We start from the raw sequence: 25,078 nt of genomic DNA, 5'->3' as shown, positions 1-25,078 counted from the left end.
AGAATTTTGTATATTGGATACAAATACAATGGAAATATGAATTACCTGCGTGAGCAAGCGAGAGAGCCCACAATCGAAGGTAGGAGGCAGTGTGTGAGATGGTACTGAGGACGTATTCGATGGTGTGGATGGCCTGGTGGATCATGATCTCGCTGAATGGCTCATCCTCGTGGTCGTGGCCCGACGCGGCCGGCTTGGCCTCAGGTTTGGGCGCGCCGTCGCCGATGTCAGTCTGCTCCTGCATCTCAATGCCAGGGTTCACGCTGCCGTTTGAGTGTTCAGGCTGGAAATGTGAATATTGGTTACAGTTTTGGATATTTCATGGTTTATTACGGTACGAGTTTAATTTATCGTTTATGTGATAATCGAGAGGGGCGTTCGCTACTGTGATTGGTTGATAATTGGAGCCTGCCAATAACAAGGCCGAACGCGGAACAATTTATGTTGTAACGCCCCAGGTTGTGGTAGGCCGATTGCGTTTTTTTCTAGCTCCGTATAGACAAGCGGTGCTTACTTTACGCAAATTTACTAAGTGACTTGCTGGAGCGTAACAGGCGCACAAGCAATCCCCTACCTTGCCTACAAAGCCTATAGAGTACTATATTTAAATAAAAAGCTACGACCTTTAGAACCTAAACCTTTCATAAGCTAAATAGAAGGGACATTTCTAAGTTAAAAAGTTCTTAGTTACCTTAGCTTCCTTCTTCTTCTTGCCAGCAGCGAGCAGATACAGCGGCTTGCCGAGCAACATGACGGGTATGCAGCACAGGGCGACGAGGACGAACACTCTCTGGATGGACGCCTGCGCCTCGAACATGTACTCGTTGCAGCCCTCGGGCGGCGCCGTGCTCGAGAACAGCATCATGTTGATGAACAGAATCAGGACTGATGGCGCGCAACCCGGGGTGTAGGCTTGTTCTGGAACATTCATTATACATTGAGTATTTGTATTTCAAGTAGTCCCTAATCACCTTTTCCTTAATCCTCAAATCCCTAACCTTCAAAAGCCACATTCAATCGAGAGGATTTTTGCTTGTTTTGCCGCCCTATTCATAGTCTTGGTTCATTGATATATTAATTGCTAATAGCACAAACATCAAGAAGGATCGTCGAAGGATAAAATGTCACAGCAGTTTATATGAATAGAGTTCTAATCATACTGGTTTCTAGTAAATAAATCGGAACCATACTCTCATAACGTATGTCGCGGTATGTTTAACAAATCGTATATCCCTTTACTCTTACTAGTACCAGAATCAAAGGGTTAAAATATATTTAGTAATGTCAATAAAATTGAGTTAGTTTACCTTCGGAGAAGGCGCTGTAGGCGACCCACTTGTAGAACATCATGAAGACCATGTACAAGAAGAGCAGACAGAGGAAGATCACTTGCGGCAGGAACTCCAACACGATGGAATAGCGGCGGCGGAAGAAGCTGGAAACATCACATCATTGTTGTAATACTCCACTTACCATACAGGAACCAGAAATTCCTGTGTTTAGCGTGTTTGAACTAACAAACAACGTTTGTTTGAACAAGTCAATAAGTCCAGAAGGGCTTTTTTAGTTGGGGCTCCAGCTCAAAAAGCAGGAGTAGGAACGGGGTGGTTTTTATTCAGTAAGAGTCTGACACTCCCTCTCACCTCACCCAAGGCGGGAGAAGTCATTGGATGATTCCCCTAAAAATGGCAAGTCCCCCTGGACTTAAAGTGCAAAGTCGGAACTGTCCCATCAAATGGCTCTTCCTACCCTGAGTGAGGCAGGAGTCTTAGAAGATTTTGATACTCCCTATTAGTTGTTTTGCTTAAAACTATAGGAAGTAATCTTTATATTATGTAAGTCGTTTAAAGTATGTTGTAGGCAACTTACTTGTAGTTGACGACACTCATGCAGACTCCGAAGATCATGTGCAACACTCCGAAGATGATAGACAGCTTCATTTTGTACGAGTTCAGGAAGATGATCTTGTTGTCAGCGCTCTGGGGGGAGAGGAACGTATTGTCAAGTTTTATGCCAAGTAATATTGTTTGGGAATATACACTTTATTGCTTTACATTAGAGTACTATTTGCTATGCAAATGGTTATTAAAAAAATGCTATGTTTTGTATTAGCAAATTCCGATTTAACTTATCATTCAAAAATTAACTTAAATAGTAATTCTATAAAGTCTAAATTCGTTTGACATTAACTATTATTATTTTAATAAATAAAAAGTAAAGACAAAATTCTCACCTGCCAAACAGGATCAATACCGATGAAGTACGGATTGTTGTTGTAAGATGTTTTCGGGTCCATAGTCAAGGCTGCGTTGTGTTCCATAGTATCATTGTCATAGGGAACGCTCCACGACGAACCGAAGATGTTCATAGACTTGGAGAAGATATCGTTATAGACCAGCCCAGTGTACATTGAGAAACAACCCATGAGAAGAATGATGTAACGACCGGCGAAGAAAATGTTCCAGATTTCGTTGTTGGACTTTTTGGCGGCGAGTTTGACTTCGTTGCAGACCATCCAAGCTCCGAACAGTGCCATGATGCAGCCGTGGCCCAAGTCTCCGAACATCACCGCGAACAGGAACGGGAAGGTTATGGTCGTGTACAACGCTGGGGAAGAGAAAATATTGGTTAACTTTTTTAAACAGTTAAAAATTGATCAGGGATTTCGTGATGTGTGTGGAAGATTCATGCTTCGGCATGAATAGTGATAAACCAATCCAATTCCTTCCCTCGAGCCCTAATCCTCGAAAGGGCTGGTAACGCACTTGTAACTCCTTTGATATTGTGGGTGAGGATGATTTATGTTTCGGCCCGAATAGTGATAAACCAACCCAATTGTAAAATTCCTAACCCTCAAAAGGCCGGCATCACACTTGTATCTCCTTTGGTATTGTGAGTGTCCATGTGTGGCGTCAATCACTTAGATACCGTTAGGTGAACCATTTTGTGTTTTTGCGTTTGCCATCCTATTCTATAAAAAAATCATTAAAATTAATAGTTACCAGGGTTGCACTCCCTGTAGGAGGCGACTCCGTAAGCATCGATGAGGTTCTGGAAGCCACGAGTGAAGCGGTTGGTGCGGTTGAAGGTCGGAGGCTCCTCGTCCGTCTCGATGCAGTTCAGGAATGATGGGATCGAACTGCCGCAAGCATTCTGTGGACAAAAAGTTGTATTTTAACGTTATAAGTCTTGCCAGAAACTTGAATAGGTATTCATATGTTGTGGCTTGTGGCTGAGTTACAAACACATTGTTACACCTAGATCCCGTTGGCAGAGTTACAAATACTCAGTTAAACCTAGTTTCCGAGTAACAATTTGTGGCTCACACAAAGAACTGTTTCATGTGGAATCGACATCCACATTCATTATATTAAACTATTTTATACAATATGGAGATCACTTCGTCCGTCCACAGAACCATTCAAAGAGACTATTTCACTTTTTTGCTTACACTGAGCCTATTTCGCTCATTTTCGTATAATGATAACAAATATGTAGTATATTAAGTCATAAGATATTTCTCCATACAGTATAATACTTACAGAACCATCAGCCAAAGCCTTCTGTACATTGGGCAGGTCCTGGGTGGGTACCCAACACTCTCCAATGAGGCACTTCTTGGTGACGTCCATGTTGAACAAGTTCAGGGTATGGTAGATGGCCTTCATCTTGCGAACCATGATGGTCCAGCTGGCTAGTTCCTTGGCCACGCTGGCCAGTACTCTCTGTCTGTGGTCACTGGTTTGGTTCAGCACCTACGAATGATGAACAGGAGATTAGGGAGATGTTATAATTTGTGTTTCAAAGAACTGATGGAAAAATTATAGGTTTTGTTCTAACGGAATTTTCGTCTAGAGTAGATTTTGCGTTAAAATAAATATACAGCGTCCTCACGTTGATCATGGAGTCCCCTTGTGACTTGAAACTAGTAGAGCTCTCAGTTACTTCGCGGGAGTAAACCGTTATTTTCAATTCATAAATATTGTTTTTATTTTCTTCAAACACTCGTGAGACATACTAAATTAATGAAAAATGACGCAAATAGGCTAAATGACGTCGCCGCGTCTGCGCACGCTGCTCATGATAAAGAGTCCCTCTGTGACTCGAAACTAGTAGAGCTTTTCTCCATTAATTTACGTGAGTAAACCATAATTTTATTTAACAGCTCTTACTTTTACAATGTATAGTTCAAATTAATAATAAGATACATACCATGTTAAGATCTTCAAGTCTAGTGCGGACTCCCTTGACCATGTCCTGTCTCTCAGTGTTGGAGGGTGGGCAGGGGTACAGCGACGCGTGGAACCCGGAGCACACCTTCTTGATGCGAGACTTCAGCTGCTCTCCTTGGAAGAACGCCACGAACACCGTCTTGTAAATCTCGTTACCCTACCGATGTATATTTTACAAATTAGTATTTGTAAAAAAAGATTAACCTAAAATATACCTACATGTTTATCGTGAGACATTTTTTCTATTGTCATATTCAGCATCGATCGGATGTCCGTTTTTAATCAGTAAGCCAATTGTTTGAAGAGAACTATTCTAAACTAATTTAAAGTAAATTAAATAGTTTGAAGAGTTATTCTAATTTAGCACATAAATATGAGCCCCTGGTGTGTTTTGAAACTAGTCGAGTTTATTGGACTTACAGATAAGCCGTACGCCGTTAAACAAATAATTAATTTAACTTAAAATAATTATAACTATTATAACTTTTGTCTTACCAATTAAAGTCAGATTTCTGATCGATATTTTTTAAAGCAATGGGAGAAATATTCAGAGACCTATTATGTACCCTATACTAATACAAATAGAGCACATAATACAAACAAACAGAATTATGGTATGTTATGTGTAGTACTCGGTGGAATGGTTTTCGTTTTGATTCAAATGCAAAGTCCAGTATCAATTTTGTTGTGTTCAAACAAACAGCTCAGTTCACAATGCATTTCAATAAAGCTGAATTATATAGTATTGTTAAAATTTGTGTGTTATTCAATGCAACAGTAGTCGGGCCCATACATTGTTTAGTACAACAATATTACTGTCCAGTTACACTGTTGTAAGTTTCAACTCAAACCGTTTAAAGGTACGCGTCCACAGGCCCGCATCGTACGCATCGCACGCAACGGATTTTAGTTTGTCTTGTATAGAAACTCATACAACTGCGTCCACTGATCCGCATCGTACGGACCGCATCATCGGCAATGCCTACTTACGATGCGTACCGATGACGTCATACGGAATGCGTATTTAAAACGGGTCTGTGGACGATTACCTTAAAACGCTAATTTTAAATGGTTAGTTTGTCTTAATCCCATTCTAAAAAGTTTAGCTAGAATATGACGTAACTCATTTGTTCTATCGAAAGGAGTATCCACTTATTACCATTGTCATCTATCAAGCAAAAATCAACCTTATAGCAGTACAAACTAACCGTGGCGGGGTCCTCCAATGGCTTGTCAAGTTCAGCACGCCTGAGGAAGACGTTGCCCCTGGAGATACGCCACAGCATACGTTCGAAGGCGGGCACTCTCTCCCGGTTCACTACTCCTGCCACGAAGCCCAGGCGACCACGTGTAGCCGCCTGTTGGCCTGTCTCGTCCGATATCAGCGACCTAGGAAGATAGATTTATTAGTATTATAGCTATTTTTAGACTATGTTAATTAGGCTTTAATCATGTGTCGGTGCTTAAATAACATAGATTTTCACATACACATCAGACATTAATCCGGAACTATAAAATGTGGATCACATGAAGAGTTGTCGGAGGAATCGAATCCGCGATACATTGCGCAGTAGCTGGTTGCCCATTCACTGTGCCAATCGAGCAGCCAATTTGCTGTCAGAATAGCTAAATAACTAACTACTACTAACTAACAGTTACAACTATAAGTATGCAGTCGTTCAGCAAGTTATTAAGCAGTAACGTTGAAACTTTTCGTGGGTAGAAGAATGGTGTTTCATTTATATTTGCACGCACAAAACAGTACCCTTAGTACGCGCTCCTTTACTTTAAAGTAATCGGCGTTCTAATTGGTCAGCTCGAATAAACCAACCAATCAGAGCGCCTAACGCGCCCTCGTTTCGATTACTTTAAACGTAAAGCAAACTCATACTAAGAACACTGGAAGAAATACTACTCTGAATGTTACTTACGCTACTCTAATGGCCATAGTTGCCAGATTACTTACAGTCATTTAGATAAAGTAAAATACTATAACATTACAGTCCTTGACACCAAAGCGTTTTCGGTACAAAATCGTTGTTAAGGAATAGTTTAAGTAATCATTAAATGTCTCTGAGTGCGGCAGTTGGGACATAGTTGCCAGATAATAAAGGATTAAATAAATAAAACACACATCATAGCTGCATTACGCAAGTACTACTTACTTGGTCATGGAGTCCATGCCGATCTCCTCCTGCGCGATGAAGAAGGCCTCGGTCTTCTCCAGCACATGGCGCAGTTCTGTCAGCTCCAAGTAGTTCTGCTTCAAGTTGACCGCGTTGTGCGACAGCTCCAGAATTTCGTTCTCTGTCTTCTCTAAGTGGGCCTAAAGGTAATAATAAAATGTTTGTGTTATAATATTATGTAGAATTAAAAAACTAAAATTAAGTACTTATACATAAAATGTTTCCTCTGAACTGGAAACTAGAAGTCGAAGATTCCTAAAGACGTTAGTTTTGAAGGAACGATTTTTACGGTATATGTACTAGGTAGACACACTCGTCTTATGTGAGTTTAAGGGTGTGTGTGCATAATAGCTAGCTTGGCTTGGTGGCACAATTTAATTCAAGTGTATAATAGGCGTACAATAAAATTATCCGTACTTTTTATAGAATAAAATTGTAAGCACATTTTAACAACATTATGACCCAATTTTTCTCAAAAGTTGGGAATCTAAACCGATGTACCCGGTGCTATTGTGTACTTGGCTTTATTTGGAGCAACTCTTTGTTGTACCTTGTACAATATGTAATTCAGGAAGTGAGAGTAGCGAGCTATTATCTCTGCCCATATACCATGGGATTGGGCGAAGGGCCCTAGAGTGAAAACAGCTAAACAGTCCCTTTGATGAAATCTATATTACAATTTACACCTGTATAATGTTAAACATATATTTGCATCAAATAAGAACCAAAAGATATTTTTAACCGACTTCAAAAAGAAGGAGGTTCTTAGTTTTGCTCGCACACATGTATGGATGTATGTTTCTCCGCGATTATCTCGCGATTGGCTGAACCGATTTTGATGCTGCTTTCAGAAAAGTGTTTATTACACTTAGTAGCAAGTTTTAGTATATTAACCAGCTGTATTACCAACCGACTTCGACTTTGAAGTCGGTATTTTTTAAGTAGTTTATTGAAAATTACTTTAACACTATTCTACTTCAACAACTCATTCAAAAACGAATCTTGCTGCTACGACATAGAACTGTCTTCATCAAATTACCATAGATGATGGAATTCAGAACGGGTGAATGACCTCTTTATTGAGTATCCTTATCTAAGCGCTGTGCCTTCTATCCCGTTTGTTATGTAAATAATTTTACCTTATTTAAGTCTGTCACATAATAAATGAGCGGAGTCGTGAATTTAAATAATTAGTTTATTTAAAATTGAATGGTGAATAGCTTCTTTACCATTATTTTTTTTCTTTAGACTACTAGGATATTTCAATATTATACAGTAGCAGCTTGTGTGAATATTAGTCAACTTAATTTACAAAGGAGTATACATACTTATTTGTTTCTGAGAAACTAGTCACAAATGTTAAAATAAAACATGGTAATTTTAAGTGTAGCGCATTCAAGTGTTAGCTTTAGTTTTACATCTTCTCAGTAGTCATATATTTAAACAATTACATCATCGTTAACAGTCAGTACCCTTAGTACGAGTTTTTGGTTAGTTTATGTCGCACCGAAACCGAATCGAGAGTTCCAAACGGCGCTCTGACTGTTTCGTTTTCGAATAAACCAACCAATCCAGAGCGCTAACTGCGTTCGCGTTTCGTTTTCGTACTAAGGGTACAGAATACGTCCACTGATGAACGAAAATCTCCCTTTTAGCCCGTTTGCCATAATATCCGCGCTTGGTCATATTCACCTAAATTTTAAAGGGCGCTATATACACAGAAGTTTTAGGACGTGTCTACACGACCCAGGTCTGATTTTATAAGTATAATTTCATAATAGTTTCCTCACCTCAAGATCGATGATTTCCCTCGGGTTGGGGGCTCTGGGGGCCTCTTTGACGGCAGGTATGTGCACCCCATCCTTATGTACCTCAGCCTCGATGTACCGAAGCTTGCGTTCCATTTCGTCGCAGCGACGCACTTCATTTACGAATTTTCGCTGGAACGCGTTCACGTCTGGGTTAAGCTGGAAATAAAAAATGGCTTGGTTATTACATGTTCAATTAAAATACGTTATATGTATATTTAACTAGGGTATTTTTAAGGGTTTTTATGACATAGGACGGCAAATGATCAGGCTGGTTAGCGCATGACAAGTAATCGCCGCCGATGGACTCGCAGTAAAGTTACAATTGCGTTGCTCCATCACAGATGGGGCCCTGTTTAGGGCTGATGCCCGATCCGGAGCTACAGGCAACGTAACAGGTTACCGGGGCTCCGGCTTAAGCAAGTGATGGAACGGAGTGGTTTTTAGTCAGTAAGTCTAAATGGGGGGGGGGGGAGAAGACACTGGATGATTTCCCCTTCTCAAAAAAAGCCTTTTGATAAAACGTTAAATAATAGTTTAAATAAAATTAGATTGCGCTAGTTAAGATTGTTTGTGTCAATTGTCAATTAGAATAGATTGCCATGCATATGTCAGCGGCAGTTTGTGTCTAATTAGTAATTAGACTGAATGTTCGGCGACTTAAAACAAGAGTGGTTGAGTGGTCGTATCCGGCAGCAGTCGGATAGGCAGACCTACTTATTAGTGCGATTATTTTAATGATTTAATGGGTTCCTGTTCACTTTTAAATTAGTACCTATGAGAAAAAAATATATTAAAGGGGTTTTGTAAGCTAAGGTACCGTCTACATATAGGACCTCATATGTCGCCTGGCGTATAGGCCTTTTTGCAACTGAGTGTGTTGGATAGATTTAGTCAAATAAATTCTACTAATATTGTACTGCTGAACATAGGCCTCCTCCCAATGATATTATAAATGCAAAAGTTTGTGAGTATGAATGTTTGTTACTCTTTCACGCCAAAATGGTTGAAGGGAACGGGATGGGTAGATTATGGTCTGGAACAACACATAGAACTTTTTATCCCACTGGAACGAGGGCGAAGCCTTTAGCAGAAGCTAGTCTAAATTAATTTCGAAATACAAACCACAGATGCTGACGAAAATATAGCATTCATATGAAAATCAAAAATACATTTCTTTGAAAAGCGTTTCATGTTATGCAAAACGAGTTCGACTTTGCGCAAAATTGTGTTCATGACGTAATCGTACATGACTAAATACAACGCTGCAAGCAAATTAGGTAGGTAATTGTTATAGGTACCTACTTACTTTGCTGTGCAGTTTACATTCATAGGAAACTAGACTCAGCAAAATCTAGTTATAGTTTTTGCTTATTCAGATACACTAGCAAGGACAAGCAGTCTGGAGTTGCACCCGACTATCTACTTAGACAAAATAAAAGGGCCATTTTTGGTAACGGGGAAAACTTCTGGAAGGGTCATTTAGGGACTAGAGTGTTCGATTCTTACTTTAACATGACCACTCAGGTTAAACATCTTCTTATTACCGTGTCTTCTAAAGGGACCAGCTCTGAAGCCCTCACTGTGTAAGGCCTCTTGCTGCAAATCAAAATAGAAGCTATAGCTATAAACAGCCGAAGCTACAAACAACGTAACGAGTTGCCGGGGCTCCAGATCGAAGCAGGAGTGACAGTATGCTTTTTAGTCAGTAAGAGTCTGACACTCTCTCTCGTCTCACCCAAGACGGGAGAAGCCAGTCGATGATTTACCCTCCTTAAAAAATGGCTATAAACAGGTTCAAACGAAATGTCACTATATGTATTATTTAAATAACAATCTACATGTAACTACATTAAGCATGTTATGTTAATTACTGTTAGCATAGAACTACAAAGGTCGCTTATAGAAAATGGCAGTGGAAGGCCTTGGGTGCTCTCACGCGCCGTCTTTCACATCGTAATGTTTGAAGTAGATCAACGTAATGACTAGAGCGTGGGCCCTAAGCGGTAAGCCACATTTGATAAAATTGAATTTTGATTATTTTATTTCAATTATTAGTATCGTCACGTCTTTTACTGCCGAAGGGGTAGAGGTGCACATTACGCCCACTTTTTACCATTTTGGTTAGAAGTCCCATGTAAGAAGGGGAGAGCCTATTGTCATATACTGGGCACAATTCCAGACTCCGTGCTATTATTGAGATAAAGAAGCCTAGTAATGCTTTTCCTGACCCGGCAGTAGCACTTGCGACCACTCGACCAACGATGCAGTTATTTTAATTATTGTTTCTCCATATTTCTTGCTAATCATTTGGTTTATTCCCAGTACTTATTACTAGGCTATGCGGTTTCCTTTTACCTAATGAGGTAAGCCTACAATCAGTTGAACGCTTGTATATGTAGGTAGGTACAAGTATGTTGGCATTTGTCTATATTTATGGGAAAAATGAGACATTTTGTGACATTACAAAGTAATTTCGTAAATTATACATTCCAATTGTTTAACTTAGTAAAAATACCAGTTACAATGTGTCTACGTTACACTAATTCAGGTATAATTACCTCTTTTCAATAAAAACTGTAATTAGCAAAAAACATTAAACAATCTTTTGTTTTCTCTTACTTTGTAAAACATAATGAACACCGAGAAACATTTCTTACTTGAGTGTTAATAATTAACGTAACATAAACATAAATCCTCGAATGGGTAGGTAGAATGTCTAGTGTCCACATTGGCCACACTTCGTCTATTGCATATGTTTGACGACGTGAAACACACATAGTAGACACTGACACACCTGATTACCTGGTCTTAGGGTAATTTTCCAACGAGATGTCCTATGCTAAATTGCTGTGGATGCGTTTGGTTTCCACAAATCATATTAATCATTGGTAGTACATAACATAACACTGGTGGAAACGGATTCAGCTAAACTACGTTTATATGGAAAGATGCGTACTATGGATGCGTTTTATGGATGTGTGCTATAAATGGCTTCCCTACTATCGATACATCACAGCTTAGTATCAGTGGAAACGGTCACATAGTTTCACAGCTTAGTTTTTACATCTTCGTAGCATAGCTACATAGTACAGTAAGTAGACAACTGAAATCATTAAAGTGTTCTACTTTTCCTATTAGTATTCCTACTGCTAAACTAAAATCGATTAATTTTACAGGCTTTCTTACTTTAAAGTATACACAGCAAGGTCTATCGCACGACAACGTCAGTTAAAAAAGTATTCATTATAGTAAATTATAGCATATTTTACCTTCATCCCATGTTTTTTATATGAATCCTACTACAATAAAATCATTGTGGCGTAAATCGCGTGATGTTGGAAACCGGTCTGACGGGAGGCATAACCTTAGGAGCCAATGATTGCATCCTTACACATGGCTTACTGAGTCAGTGGACATTTTTATTACCCCCTCCCCCCTTCAAAGGAACTATAACAGAGCTATAGGTAACTGTTATTTTGATTTTAATGGCTTATTTATTATGATTGTTATAAAGAGAATTGATTGTTTATAGTGCTTAAATAATATTATAGCCTTTAGTTTTCCTGTTATTGTCATTGGGTGGCTGTTTATATTTACGTGTAGGTAAATACGGTTGACGCTGTGTTGATTTCCCAGATATAATTCAAGTGTAACTCATCATTCATCACGCTACAAGACTTATAACCCTATAACGGAGATCGCGAGATGTCTTTGAACTACTAAGAAGTATTATGATTTTTATTATTAGACAAATCGGTTTGGATAACGATATGCCATTCATAACTCGGTTTTGTGGTTGATTTATGTCTATAAGTACTTTATGTCGCTTGTTTAAATATGAATATGAATTATGAATAAATAAGTACTGGTCAGTTCAAGATTATTTATTACATCTGTTGGTTTTAACCATAGTCTTCTTATCAAAACACGAGGTACTTACTCAAAGAAAGATTCTGAGTAATCGTGAATAGAAAAAATAAAGTAGGATGACAAGATTTGTATTGTACCTAGGCATACTTATTCTATTTTTACTTTATAACTTGTTTATGTATATTTATGTAAATGTGGCGTCTTAAGTAGCATTCTTAGGTATATTCTATTGAAATAAAACAGCAAAACTAAGCGCCATTTAGTCGTTATCAACGGTAGAATGTATTATTTCTACCGTACTAGAAAAATAAGGAAAATAATGACTGCTACACTTTACAAGAGCTGACGAATGCACTGGTTAATTTATGCGTGTGCGTTGATTCGCCGCGAGGTACAAGGGACCTTGTGGGACCACCTTCGTAATGGCTTGAAGGCCCCGGATTGCCAGCCCGGGCTTGCTAACCTTCCCACCGCGCCCCACTGGTCGATCAAGCCAAACTAACTCGTCACGCTCACAACTTTCGGATGATTATGCAACGACACTTTTTATTCATAATTCATCTTGACAGATTACTGGGTGGCAAGTACGAGAGGATGTTTGCAATAGCAGTTTTATTTTTTTGCCATTTCGACCTCATGAATATTTATTTATGCACATTTTTAATCAATTTCGTAACTCGTTCCGAATTGGAACAGACAAGGCGATGGCGGTAGACGAGCATTTATAAACGTATTTTTTTCTGTCGTGGTTAATTCAATATCAGTTTTATTATTACTGAACAATAGATGCCATTATTTACCAAGTCGATAAGAAATGTAGAGGAAATAACATAACACATGCCTAGTGAGTGAATTCATAATGAGTACCTACTATAGTGCCATTTCCATCCAGACAACAGCGTATACATAATTTCACCATTATGATTATGATCTAATGTTAATGTATTATGATACCTTATCCACAATGACTTAGGAAGATGAGTAGTTTATCTATATTTTGACTACTTTTAACGAGGCCATAAAGTTTAAAGCTTCTGGTGTTCATTTTTTCTCAACACTGATTTTAATGTACTATATGTAATCCCCTGACGGTTGGTGCGGTGGCTGGACAATGGCACGTAATGCCACTGTACAAGGTGTAGCACCCTCGATTCACAATTTATGTTGTAAGTCCCATGTAATAGGTGTGATCCACAAATTGTTGTTTCGGGTCTGGGTGCTACCATGTGAAATGTGAACATGTATGTTTGTAAACGCACGATCCAATCGACACAGGAGAAAACCACTCGTGCTAACGGGCAACGTTCCATTTTAAAGAATACTGAAAAAAATGTTATTATCTGTTTTGTAATAGGTACTTACATCTCTAAACTGCACACTGCCGGCTTCTCCCAACTCGGAGACGGACGTGTACGCCGCCTCTGGCTGGATGAAGAGCTGGCACAGAGCCATCTCTTCGCTGCGGAACATGGCCCCCATATTGGTGGTCTATTATGCCCCGCTTGATTCTGCAACCAAATAAAAAACACACTTAATACATTGGCTGCCAACAAAAATCTGTTGAAGGCAAATCCTCCGCTAGCGCCGGTCACTTCTACCCCCCATGGCGTTTAATGTGTTAAAATAAAGTCTCTCAAGTACTTGCAAAAAAAACATGTTACATATTTACGTTGCAAGTTAAAAAGGTGTAGAAAACATGAACCGTCAACCGCGACTTATCGCTAAAGAATTTCTTAGCATGAATTAATTTGATCCGGTCAATGCGCATTATTTATCAAAATAGTCCGAATGCCGCAGGTACATAATGTAGCTACCTTACGAGCCGGCAAATCTTTTAGGTATCATAGTCCTCATATTACAACATTAATGTCCGAATACTCAAACGTTACTCAATTTTAAGTCGCTCCCAAAACTAGTTCTGTCCCTATCAATTCTTTATAATATGACAGAGATAGCACGATATTTAAGTATGCACAACTTAAAATTGAGTAGCGTTTCAGTATTCGGGCGTAAGTCACATTTGACACCTGTCGTAGTAATTGCTGATCAGTAGTACAATAGGGCTAACGCAGGCAATTTGTTTTCGCGGCCATTGATTGAAATGGGGGCAACTTCAACTTATTATCACTCAACGTCGCAAGGTTGACTTATGATTACTTATTGCAATTTATCGGTAACGTGTGAATTGAGAGAAACGACATTGCTTCGCTGCAAGCTACTTATGGAACGGGCAATATTTAGTTTAGTTGTTTAACAATGATCGTGGTCTCTATATAGGGATCCGAACGCATTAGTTACATTGTTAGCGGTTGAATCGGCGCGTGCTTTGTATTCCAAAAAGAGTGGCTGGCTAAATATGGGATAAAAGTCGCACAATGTTGGTGGCAGCGGTAGCATTTGTTACTTTGTAAAGTTAATGTTAGCAAGTACGATTACATGGAATGTAAACCGTACTGTTATAAAACAAACGTATTTTAATTCCTTGAAACATTTTATGGGCTACAGCTAATATTTTTCCTCCAAAATGATCAGGATTTTAACACGAGGGAACCATTATTTGGCACGAATAGGCTGGTTTGGTCGGAGTGATACCTTTGTTTATCAAATACATCCTATCCTATGCGTACCCAATCCTTATATCCCTATTTCAAAAAAGACTGGTAATGCACTTCTAACTCTTTTGGTGATGCGGGTCCATTGCCCTTATCATCAGATGATCCGTTGTTGGTTGTTGGGCACGGTTGTCGCCCTATTCAATAAAATAGGTTACCAGCACTTGTTGAATTATTGCACTGGAATCAAGTGAAGTGACTCATTGCACCAATTACGCCGGCTAGAGTGCGCCACTTTTTTTAATAAATTAAATCATGAACGAGTTGTGTCCACTAAGCGTAACGTTAGATTCGATACGCGTACTCAGGCGTGCAAGAAGTTTTTAAAAGCAAACAGTTTCGTCAGACATAAATGGTTTAATTAAGATCGTGAGTATAGGTAGGAATATATGGAGACTGGAGTCTGTGTGTGATGTAGGTATGTGTATTTCCTATTAACAACACACTGTGAATTTGTAAAACAAACTTTCGTTGCTCTGCTGGTAAGCGCAATTACTTGTTTGAGTTTATGTAGTCGTTTTCCATGTAAAGCAAATATAATTTAGAAAATAGCAGTAGTAACTTCGAGACAGGTAACATTGTTGTTTCGCCTATTTCATTAGATATGAACAAACGAAACACCATGTAGCAGAACAAGCTGTATCTAGCTAATTACTCCATCTATAGCTACATGATGTATAAAACTGATGACTCATCAAAAAATACCGCAGACTATTATTAGACATATCATCACTAGAAGATGCCTTTAGCTAAAGCCAGACATTCAATTAAAAACACAACGAACTGTAGGTAAATTCTGATTGAAAACGAAAACATGAACCCATAGCTAATGCAATCAGGCAACACAACAACACCGTTGAGAAACTGGTGAACTTGACATTCAAAGCATGACGTAACATGGAAAACTGTTCCTCCTTAATTGAATGATTGCAGTTGAGATGCGAAGTGATGATTGAAGAAGCAAGTAAAGGAAATATGGATGTTTGGAGAAAATATATGAAGGGAAGGCTGAGGAAAGAAAGAACAGTATTAAGAAAATGGGGTATATTAATATGCTTTCTCTCTTGTCGATAAAGAACTGAGGATATAAAACTATAGATCTTCAACTTCTGGAGATGTTAACAGTCATTAGCTAGATAGTTGAAGATAAACATTATGGATAGGAAGATGCTAGAGCAAGTAAATTGGAAAGTATAGATTAGCTGGTAGCTATTTTGGGTCAATGAAAGAAAGATGTAGAATTTAGTGTTCTAAATTCTACTGTTGTTTATGTAACATCTATGAACAATTAAAGAAACATTGTCAAAGGTGATGACATCACCACGAAATGGAATGTTTGAATGGAACATTTATAAAAGGGTAATTTACAGTACTCTGAGAGTTATTGACGTCTTACTTATTATAGTACCGATATTTGGAGTAGTTTAAGTCCCTCCGCAGAGAGCCGATTGTTTTACAAGCACCCACTTCAAATGTTTTTGTTATTGCTAATGATTTGCTCATACCAACTCACGTGTGCGCAAAGAACAACAATATTCAGAGAAACACCGAATCGAATGCCTTACTTGGGTCCAAGAATAAACGAAATACACAAATTCATAAAGCACTACACGGAATCGAGTTAATTGAAACTATTTAATAACAAACAAAGGAGTATTGTTATGAGCCGAATTAAGTTCGTATTATAGGCTTTATCTAAAGACAATCGCATTTAAAAGCAAGTTCTGCGTAAAAAACCGTCATCAGATCGATCGTTCCCATTCAATGAAGCAGGAATTAATGTGCAGTTCGCGGTCAGTGGCGAGGCCAACGGTTTTTGTGGACTATTGACGCCTATTGCCATTCAGTTTTTATGATAACTGCTATTATTCTCTCAGTGCGATGATTTTAGTTTTGTAAATAAACTTCCTATACATTACGCGGAAAAGGAAAATGCGCATGTGATGTGAGTTCCATTTGACGATGAAATTTAATGATCACGTCACAGCTATGTGAAGTCAGAGAGAGACAAACCTATTTCTGAGTTCCGTATCTATTTAGATGTTAAAAGTAAGCAAGAAAAAATATGATAATTTGTTATCTTCAAAATTTACTTTATCCTTTTAGTTTGCACAATCACAGCAGTTGGGATTTAGTTGCTGTAATCAGTTCCATGGCAGTTAAACGCAAACATAGATAATTATCACATACTGGTACACCTTTATTTGCAGTATGACTGTAGAAAGTAATCTGTGGTCGTAAAGCAAACTGAGAAGTTGGAGCGAGTTATAAAACAATTCTTAATTTTAACACGTTTTATTTAGCCGTATTTCCTCTGTGTTATTTGGAGTAAAAAGACATTTTTGGACGCTATAAAGAACTAACAAACGTTGCAAAATTGACGCGGATATCCGTGGGCGTCGAAGAACAACCTCATTTCTAAATTCGCGTACAATTTACAAACAAATATTTGTATTACGTTTTACGAGGAGTGGAAATGAAAATGATGGCTTAATACCAATGAATACTAATTTTGGAGCGAGCGAGATAAAAAGTCTCGATAGAGTATTGACGTAAGTAGAAACAAAAGAATTTCGTTTCAGCAACCATCAGTAGATAATTTAACGGCTGCTAAGTAGTTATCATAACAAATGATTGACAAGGCAGTTATAGTGATTAGTAACGTTTGCCAGACACAAACAGCGGGCAAGAGGCAGTTCATTTGTTTGTCCGTCCTCTTGTATATTTGTCTATACATATTTCCAGTGTATTAAACATTCGGCTCTCGGAAAACTTATTTGCGTAATGTTCACTAATTCTACCTAAAGGTGAGTATATAGTAGACTACAGCATTTTCTGGAGAATTTCTGTGTAATATAAAGTTCTTACGAATCTATACTAATATTATAAAGCTGAAGAGTTAGTTTGTTTGTTTGAACGCACTAACTCCGGAACTACTAGTCCGATATGAATTATTCTTTTTGTGTTGGGTAGTGCATTTATCGAGGAAGGCTATAGGCTATAAAACATCACGCTATGACCAATAGGAGGCCAAGCAGAGTGGGTGAAACCGCGCGGAAGTAGCTAGTGGTACAATACGGGCAGAAGCTCAGTTTCCAAAGCAATTTTAGTTGGTTCGTAAAAGGATGATAGACTGTTACCAGTAAATGTTGTAGTCTATACTCACCTTATGCTATGATAACAGAGGTGATTTTATGAACGAGTCAATATTTAAAAGTTGTTCAAATTCGAGTCGGGTTTGGCCACGATAGATACCTATTATCAAAACTCCATTCACTTTATTGAACTTAATATTATTATTTCATTCAATTTATTTTAAAATAGGTATAATAATATTAGACTAGACTTCTTGTGATCACGATTTGTGCAACCTGTTCCAATAATAGAGCGTTTATTTCCGTGTATCAGATATATAAATGTGTATTATACTATACAAAAATAAAAAAAACAATCGGAGGTATAATTAAACCGGAGCTGCGGACTACTTATCGGGGCTCCGGCTAAAAAAGCAGGAGTAGGAACGGGGTGGTTTTTAGTCAGTAAGAGTCCGACACTACCTCTCGTTTTGCCCAAGGAGAAGTCATTGGATGATTTCCCCCCCTTAAAAAGGTATAATTAAAAAACTAATTTCACTACATACTCATATAGTATCTACTGGTATATGTACATGTATTTTTCTAAAAGGTAATACACGTATTTAAAACTGGTGGAATTTATGCAAAAGTATCATTAGTCGGGTGTCTAAACATGGTATTTCTTTAAATATCTTCGCTGCCCTAGTTTCTCTTTTTATCGTATAAGCCGGTAAACGAGCGGACGGATCACCTGGTAAGCAATCGCCGCCGCTCATGGACACCCGAAACACCAGAGGCGGTACAAGAGCGTTGCCAGCCTTTGGGGGGTTCGAATTGAAGGGTTGTTGGGGAATCAAACATAGGGAAGATTGGGAAGAGGGGGTAATTGGACAATCTAGTCATTCAAAACGTTTTTAAGTATCTCAATGAAAAAACTATTCTACACGGTGTGGATCAGTAAGACTTTAAGAAAGTAGAATTATAAATATTTGAACATGTATAATGATAACGGTTCATAAGTAAAGAAGACATTAATGTTTTGACGCAAGTTATTTTATCAGACTATAGGCTTTACAGAGTTTATAAAGTTATCAACACAAGTACTTCAATTAATTGACTTTGATATTTTATAATGATCATTTAACGGGTATTATGGCAATAAATTAATCGATAACAGATAGGTAGCAAGCTACCACAATACGGTACAGTTGCATAGTAAACCTTTATGAGGAAAACCAATTTGGGTAAGTTGACATTTAGATTCAAGAGCCAGTCGTCAGCAATTTTCTTGTTTTGAGGTTTCTAATTACCTTGACCATTTATATTTTGACCAAAACACATTAAAATATGAAAAATAATAAAAGAAACAAATTCAGTCTTCGATGCGGCATGTCACAATTATTGGCGGTTTTGTAAATACATGTAGGTATATTTTGCTTATTAAGTCAAAATAAAAATGGTCACTGTAATCAGAAACAAAAAAGTCAAACTGGAAAATAGGGAATGACAGTCGTGTAGTATGTACCCAATCACTCCCATCCCAAACTTCCCAATCACCGAATCCCCAACAATCCTTAAATTCCTAACCCCTAAAAGGCCGGTAACGCACTTGTAACGCTTCTGGAGTTTCGGGTGTCTATAGGCGGCGACGACTGCTTACCATCAGGTGATCCGTATGCTCGTTTACAGGCTTATATCATAAAAAAATCAATTTCCAAATTCCTACCAATCAGTAAGAATAATAATTACACACCATAAGCTTCAATTCATCAATTGTTTTTAAGTCTTTGACTGCCAATAGAAATTTGTTGAAGGCAAATCCTTCGTTAACGTCGGTCACCATGGCGTTCATTGTGTTAATTCTGCTAGTTTCGTGAATCATGACGTCATAGCTCATGAGCAGGATAAATCGCACTACAGTGTACCACAGTGAAGGTTATCGCGTAGACTAAGATACACATACAAAAGTTCCTACAATACATACATACATATATGTATACATACATAGTATTTTTAAGGTCACAAGTCCACCTTATTTTCCGGTGTCGACTGCTTATCTCACTTCCGATAAAACTGACCTTTTTATTATTTTAACGGGACTGGAATGTCATATCATATGTCTGTCTGTATGCAATTAATCAAAGTCGTTTTCTTTTAATATATTTTTATTAGCATTCTGCAATGACATTATTGTATTTGATCATTGGTTTTTACGTTTTGTGTTTATGTGACTAGACTGCGAACAGATTGCATGGCAAGTTATGTGGTACATAAGGACATTTGTCGGTCGAGGAAAAAAGTTTATAGCATTTATAATCGTAAAAATGTCGTCACATACAATTGTAACAATTATTTTATTTCTTTACTCACATACGAAGGTGAAATTAATATCAGTACGAGTACGAGTTTGCTTTACGTTTAACGAAAACGAAACGAGAGCGCGTTCGGCGCTCTGATTGGCCGGCGCGAATAAACCAACCAATCGGTGCGCCGAGCGCTCTCGTTTCGTTTTCGTTCAACATAAAGCAAACTCGTACTAAGTGTAACTACTGCTTTGAAGAGACAAAAAAATATTTTATTTTGCGCGGTCGTTGAAGAATTCTCTTAAATTCCCATTGCATGGTGAAGTTATATTTAGACATACACTTTATCGTTTACTTCATAATCTAAAAGTTAAACGTTCAATAACAATAAATTGTCTGTTGTCTTGTTGTGGTAACAGACACGTTCTTACTAACATTATACCTAAAAACAAAAGTATAGGTATATGGGTATGTATGTTTGTTAATTATACTGGATTTTGCTACTAGCTGGAATCGATCAACAGCGCAAAGAACGATTAATAGTCTGGAAAACCACATACGCTATTTTTTACACCGGTAAAAATAATGCTCTAACGAAAACATGTGCAAAAACAAAAATCTTACGAGTCACGTGTTCTAGATGCAATACAATGTAGATACGGGAATATTTGGAAACTTTCCTCAATAAACAATTACAATATATGATATAAACGAGTTATTTCTGTATGTTGAACGATCGCGAACACGACCAGTTTCTGGATGACAGCCCATAACGTGTTGCCATCGAGAGCATTTGCAGCAGGAAACTCATAATTGCATTATTTATGGTTAATACATTCATGTGTTTTATATCATAATAACGGACAGAAATACACCGAATGGTAGTACGCTTCGTACATAATAATTGTTGACATTGTTATATGTCATTGGAGTGTACAGAGTGTCCAAAAACCTGCATGCCTAATAATTTCCACATTTTTAGGTAGAAAGAAGGGAGGAAAAAATAAGGGAAGGAATTAGAAAAGATTAGTTTAATCGACTGAAGAACAAAGTTAATAAAACTGTACCACCAAGAAGTGCTAAATTAAGTGCTAAATTATTAATAAAGATCTAAATTATTTTCAGTAGTTATAAAAATATTACACCTCAATTCTCAACCATCGATTAAGTATTTCTCTCGGAAAGAGGTGTCGAAACGGGTCCTCACGTACCTAGTCGTAAAATAAAACCTGGTCAAATTGGAACTCGCGATAACACTTGTTTTATTTTCATGTCGTCCGTCGAAGAAGACCAAGACCAACCTTGCACTCGATACTCATAAAGACATTTCAATATTTGTTTTATGTAATTAAAGTTTGTACAGCCATGTTTACGTTCAAAATAAAACAGCTACATAATTTTATTTGTAACTTAACTACTTTGGTCACACGACTGTACCTGTAAACTGTACCTTAATGGTGACTAAATAGGAAATTAATTTGTTAAACATGATGGTCCATGATGGAGCATCAAGCATTGAACAGAGTATAGGAACCAGATTCATGTTGTGATGTTATGCACCTCATGTAGAGAGATCTTACTTGCTAAATAGCAAACTAATACTGGGTACTGGTGTACGCCAAGGGAGTACGGGAATCAAGATCTTTTGGCAAGTGATAATAAATTAAAATCTACTAAGTATAATATTTGACTGCACGTTTAGCGCAACGGCTGAGCAACCGGCTGGGAATTTGTATGTTTGTAAACGCACCTACAACAGAAAATACTAGTGTGGTGCAACGTTTAATAAATATATATCGACATATTTTTTAACACTCAAGTTTATATACAATTGCAAGAAAGGACCCTAACAAAACTGGGCAGAGCAGTCGATATCTCAGCCGCTGCGTCAACAGTGAATGTCTTTCATAACGATAAAGTGTAAAGAAGAAGCATGTATGGTACGTACACAGTTACAATATACATACAACATACATCTATGCAAACGAAGTTCATAAGTCCACATACAGACAACGTAATTTGCTCAGCTCTACAAATTAATTGTCGGTTATTAAAAAGTGGTTAGTTTTGAACGAGTCGAGGTTATTGCATTAATATAAATGGTACGTTGCAAGTCAATGAGTGCAATATTCGAGTTGTTTCTTAGTTTGTCAACTTTAGAAGTGTTCATGATTTATTTTAACTCCTGCCTTGGTCTGGAAATTAGGTATGATGCCTGTTAGAATCCATACGATACATTGCCATAATGTGCACCTGTGTCTACCCCTTCGGGGATTAAAGGCGTGACGATATGTATGTAATCCATACGATAAAATAAATTGGTGCACATATTGACATTACATATTCCTAAACCATCGTTGATCACTCTGTGCATATAAATTTAAAGGCAAAATGCCCGTTGAATTTAAAAAAGCACGGCCAATACTTAAGCTTAAAATGTCATGTATTTTATTACCAAGAACTTGTCACATTACATAACCTGTGTCTTGGAAAATCTAAAAATAGTTTTAATCGTAAACCATTAAACTTTCCTATCTAGGCGATTAATTTTAATCTGTCACTATTCTGACAGTTATAGTGGCGGGAAAATTTCGTTATTTTTTTTAAAACGCTGTCAATGGATAATGGAAATAGGCTTTGTATGACTTTATTATCAAGCACGTGACACTTGATGTGATACTGAAGGGACTAAATAAACACCTTGGTCACAGTTTTCGCATGGCCAACTAAAATAGAATTAAATGGATAGTAGGTATCTAATTGAAATGATAGCCACACATGCCACTGGGAAATTAAGGGGCGGTCAACCGTACTACACAAATTGGAGTTTAAAAATCGCCCTTATTACTTGGCTGTAATAGGAACAATATTGTAAGTATAGAGATCTAAGTATTTTCAGTATAAAGTATGCAGACTACATTTATGATATAGAAGTAAGTCCTAGAAGTTTCTCGCCATCAAACTCTTAACTGTTTGGTGGGTTTATATAATGTATTATTTTGGATAGAACAAATAAAGGATTTTACAATTATTATTATTCAAGCAGCAATGTCATAACAGTCATGATAATTATGTTAGAAAACCAGATCGCTAGTAAGATTTCTAAGTGCAATAACAAAATGTAAATGAAGTAGTTAGTTCCTAAGAGGAAGTAGTAATCGTAGCCATGTTTGTCATGAACTCATACAAGTCGGAAGCCTAGAATCAGTCAGTCAGTCAGGTGACTAAACCAAACGCGATAAAAGTTTCAAGTAAACAGATCCGAGAGGGAAGGTCGAACAAAAACCATTCGCAGACTATTAACAGGATAGTTTTGCAATAAATCAACAATTGTTACTTGTTTGGAATAATTTATGAGTAATACTAATACTAATAAGTTAATAAAGGCACGTGATTTAATGGGTGTGTATTGTTAAGAGCAAGAACCATTATTATTTAAGTGTGGTGTAGCTGTTATAAAATAACAGACAGGTCTTATAAATAAGGTGTTGCATGATGCGTACCGTGTGTGAACAGCCGACTTAGATATTAACCAGATATTGACACAGACAAATGATAAGGAAACTCAAAATGATCATGAATGCCAACTATCAAGAACTCTCGACACATGATAAAAATCTTATGACACAGATATGTACTGTTGAGGGGCAATGTTAAGATAAACTGAACTTATAAGAAGTCATGCGATTTAGTTGTGAACTTGACTGTAATAATTCAAATATGTTATATATGTCACATTAACAATGATGAGTACAAATACACATTCATTACATATTTATAAGGAAAACAATGGGACAAAAGAGAAAAAAAATACAGAAAAATTATGATTGCTTAATGAAAGCAAAATAACAAACATTAAAATGCAGATGACTAATAAAACTCATACTGGCGATATTTTAAATTAAAATCACGGCAATGAAACAGTTGAACGAGTGAGTTACTCTCACGTAAGTAACGCGATTAGCACCGTCAGTTACTCATAAAAGTTATCAAAACACAATTTCCCCACTAATTACTAACAAATGCTGAGAAGAAATGCGTCCGATTCAAGTCATCAAGTAATCTCGAGTAATGTAAGGCTCGATCCGAAGTCAAGGCGGCTGCTATCGCATCGTACGTTACATTCAATGCAATTATACACTCAGGAATTTTTGTTAGTCAATTATGTACACTGCGGAAATGAACCCTATTAGCTAAGTGATTAGGTTTGATTAGTATTTTAAATTTAAATAGTGAGGTAGTAGACGCACCAGTGATCGTGTTTCGTATCGCAGTCCTCGCACGGTAACACGTTTGGCGCGACGAACGCGCGGTAACCAACTGACGTTGGTCTGATATTGCCATGTTGGTGCCGCCGAGCATGTGACCATGCTAACTTCGTGATGTGATCGTTAAATCCGTGCCCTAACTTTGAGCCCGCTGTACACCTTATTAATGATTTCCAATACATTCTAAATTAATCCCACAATCCAAATAGGGATTTTTACTACGGATGCGCATGCGCATAGTTAAAATTATTACGTTATTCTTGTCGCTAAATACATCCCGTTTGCGTAAACTATGTTGTATATTATGTTTACGTAATTTTATTAGATCTATTAAACCGAATTTTAGTTAATATATTTTGGTGTAAGGTTTAAAGTAAACAAGACGGTCTCAATCTATTTTAAAAAATTGGATCGTTACGCACACCGGTCACTTGACCGAACTTATGTTAAAAATAAATTAAAAACAACGGAGAGGCGTGTCCAAAGCGGTAGAAAGTAATAATTAAGCCTAATGGCAATTAAAATAAAATTACAAAAAGGTACTCACGTATGAATTAAGCGTTGGTATTCCGCAATAAAAATCCACACAAGTGAAGAAGTCGTGTCTATGTTATTCTCACATCAGCTGATGATAAGGAAGATGAGAGCTATCTCGTGATCGCGCCGTGCGGTTGGTAGCACTGCCGTCTCCTGCGCAGCCTCCGCGGCCTCGCGTCGACTCA

At 37.6% G+C, this 25,078-nt stretch overlaps 1 protein-coding gene across 2 annotated transcripts in view; it reads right to left on the bottom strand.

The window, feature by feature from the left end:
* Positions 1-25,078, bottom strand: part of LOC118268152 (V-type proton ATPase 116 kDa subunit a 1) — a 27,058-nt gene extending 1,980 nt beyond the window's left edge. Inside the window, exons 1-13 of one of the 2 annotated variants that reach the window (XM_050706267.1) lie at positions 24,904-25,078; positions 13,462-13,607; positions 8,209-8,385; positions 6,398-6,558; positions 5,441-5,621; positions 4,213-4,389; positions 3,543-3,755; positions 3,003-3,153; positions 2,234-2,607; positions 1,870-1,979; positions 1,308-1,435; positions 692-918; positions 46-283 (exon numbers count right to left, since the gene is read on the bottom strand). In XM_050706267.1, coding sequence (XP_050562224.1) covers positions 46-283; positions 692-918; positions 1,308-1,435; positions 1,870-1,979; positions 2,234-2,607; positions 3,003-3,153; positions 3,543-3,755; positions 4,213-4,389; positions 5,441-5,621; positions 6,398-6,558; positions 8,209-8,385; positions 13,462-13,578 — 2,254 coding nt within the window. In that variant the 5' untranslated portion in view covers positions 13,579-13,607; positions 24,904-25,078. Of the gene's footprint in view, positions 1-45; positions 284-691; positions 919-1,307; positions 1,436-1,869; positions 1,980-2,233; positions 2,608-3,002; positions 3,154-3,542; positions 3,756-4,212; positions 4,390-5,440; positions 5,622-6,397; positions 6,559-8,208; positions 8,386-13,461; positions 13,608-24,338; positions 24,504-24,903 lie in introns of those variants that run through there. The other variant, XM_050706268.1, reaches the window with a different exon arrangement.

Source organism: Spodoptera frugiperda, chromosome 29 (genome assembly GCF_023101765.2).
Source record: "Spodoptera frugiperda isolate SF20-4 chromosome 29, AGI-APGP_CSIRO_Sfru_2.0, whole genome shotgun sequence".
Classification (NCBI taxonomy): Eukaryota; Metazoa; Arthropoda; class Insecta; order Lepidoptera; family Noctuidae; genus Spodoptera; species Spodoptera frugiperda.
This window is presented reverse-complemented; position numbering and strand designations above follow the sequence as displayed.